The sequence below is a fragment of the Saprolegnia parasitica genome (assembly GCF_000151545.1).
Source record: "Saprolegnia parasitica CBS 223.65 unplaced genomic scaffold supercont2.1352, whole genome shotgun sequence".
Taxonomy (NCBI): Eukaryota; Oomycota; class Saprolegniomycetes; order Saprolegniales; family Saprolegniaceae; genus Saprolegnia; species Saprolegnia parasitica.
The window spans coordinates 1-2,105 of NW_012157746.1; the positions used below are offsets into that span (position 1 = coordinate 1).

The 2,105-nt window shown below is 62.0% G+C and overlaps 1 protein-coding gene across 1 annotated transcript; it reads right to left on the minus strand.

Annotated features, from left to right (window-relative positions):
* Nucleotides 1–1,003: 1,003 nt before the first annotated feature.
* Nucleotides 1,004–2,078, minus strand: SPRG_18644 (hypothetical protein; the record flags this gene model as incomplete). The annotated part of the gene is made up of 4 exons (XM_012358082.1): nt 1,004–1,149; nt 1,200–1,767; nt 1,822–1,950; nt 1,992–2,078. Coding segments are annotated over 4 exons (930 nt in total), but the record flags the coding sequence as incomplete, so codon positions are not given.
* Between the last annotated feature and the right edge of the window lie 27 nt (nt 2,079–2,105).

Here is a 2,105-nt window from a genome sequence, read left to right on the forward strand (position 1 = left end):
CGTCGTCTCTTCGGGTCGTCGGGAAGTAGAGATGGAGGAGGCTCGTCCATGTCGACGGGCCAGCGCCGCTGGATGCGTAGTAGCGGTACACAGGGCAGGCAAGAACCCTCGGAGATCGGACTTTCGGCACGCCGCGATCCTACGATCCGCGAGTGGTGACGACACCACGCAGATATGAAAGGCTCGTACTGTAGCGAGAGGCTGCCTTGGATGAGCCAGTCGTCGCTCGCCAGCTCGCAGAGCATGTGCTTGGTCCCGTCCCACCGCGCGTTCTAGCATCAACATGAAGGGATCGACGGCATTGCTGCAGATGCTCGATCGTCGTACGCGCAGAAAGAGGTTGCGGAGACTCGTAGCCGTTGGTGTCGACGGAGGCACGACTGCGAGACACAGCTCCGAGATGTCGACGCCCGTGCTTCTGGCGTGGGCGACCAGGAGGGCGAAGAGCACCGCTATGTCGTCGTGAAGTGTGGAATTCGCAATCCCATGAGCATCCATTCGCACCTCGCGGGTGGGCGACAAACTGAAGCTGGAGAGCGGGAAGTCGCTGCGTGTGCAGGAACTCCAGATAAAACGACGCGGCCGACTGCGCCCACGCCACGAACCGCACCAGCGTCGTTGGACAAGCGTACCCCGCTCGCAGCCACGCCGGCGGTACCCGCTGGGAAGCGATGGCACTTGCTGTTTCGTGCGAGAGCGAGCGCAGATCCCGCCGCAGTTGCCCAACGTACGTTTCCAGTTGCACGAGCTCGCTGTAGATGGCCTTGTGCACGCGCGACGGCCACTTGCGATTAAGAAACGTGCTGCGCGCGTCGCAATGCGTAAAAACCGACTCGCGCGGCAGTTGGAGCTACCACACCATTGCCGTCGCCATTCGGCGCCAACACGACGACGTACCAAAAGCGCGTCGGCGAGGTCGGCGACGGGTGTCGAGAGCACCTTGCATTCGTTATGCAGTGCCTACGTCCCGTCAGCGACGCATCGAAGCACCAATCGACAGTACTCCGTGCGACTGCGTGAGCGTCGAGGCAACAGCCAGCATCGTCTGCGTCTCGAAATAGGCGTCGAGCGAGTAAGGGAGCCCCATGGTGGCCGCTGAGATCTTGGTGTCGACCGGTAAGAGCACGTCGCAGGATCGGCGCGTGCCGTCTAGAGACAGACCGATGATGAAAAGCCGTCGGGTACACGAAAGGTTGCACCCTTGGTGCCACGCGTGGTTGCGTGGTGGCGCAGGCCGCGCTGAAGCCGACTGAGCCAATGGCTTTGCTCCCCCGCATCGCGTGCCGTCCCGAGTTGAAAGATGTACCGGGCGAGGGCACTCCACTGTTTTTGAACACTACGATCCGAGCTCTTGCCGTGATACAGCGGCGCGATCAGCGATGCGAGCTCGTCGCTCGAGAGCCCGTGCGTGTCGCCGAGGCACTCGAGCAGAAACTCTGCCTTCTCGAGCTCATAGAGCGTCACAGGCGCGTGGAACGGCGATGCGACGTGGATGCCATGCGCGCCCGAGAGGGCTATCCCGTGGAAGAGGTGGAGCGCGTGACGCGTCGGCGACACACTCGCCTCGAGCGGGTTCTGGAGCGTAAACACAATGTTGAAGAAGAACGTGTGCAGCTTGGCGCTCGGAAGCCGCGCGAGGAGCGACGACGGCGCCTCGTCGACCAACCAGAGGCGAAAGTCGCTGTGGATCGAGAGATCGCCGTTTGACAGCAGCGAAAACTGGCGGTTGAGGTCCATGAGATCGCTGGCCGAGAGCTTCGCGACATCCTATCGCTCGGAAATGTCAGACTTGGAATATTCAAACGGCAGGTATCAATCGACCTGGAGAATGAGCCAGCCACCGTGCACGCACGCGTCCTTGAGCGCGCGGAGACAAGCAGGCACGACGTCGGGCGCCGCGAGCGAAAAGTACCAGATGTCGGCGTCTCGGATGCCAAGGCTCAGCGCCGTCTGCGTGCCATGAGACGATAGCTGGCCAAGGAGTTCGGTACCTCGATGAGCACCCAGAGCGGGTGAACGACGCTGTTGGCGTCAAACTGCAGCAAAATGGGCCGGCGGCCGTCGGTGATCTCAACCATCGCGGGCACCGTGAGGAGCTCGTAGTT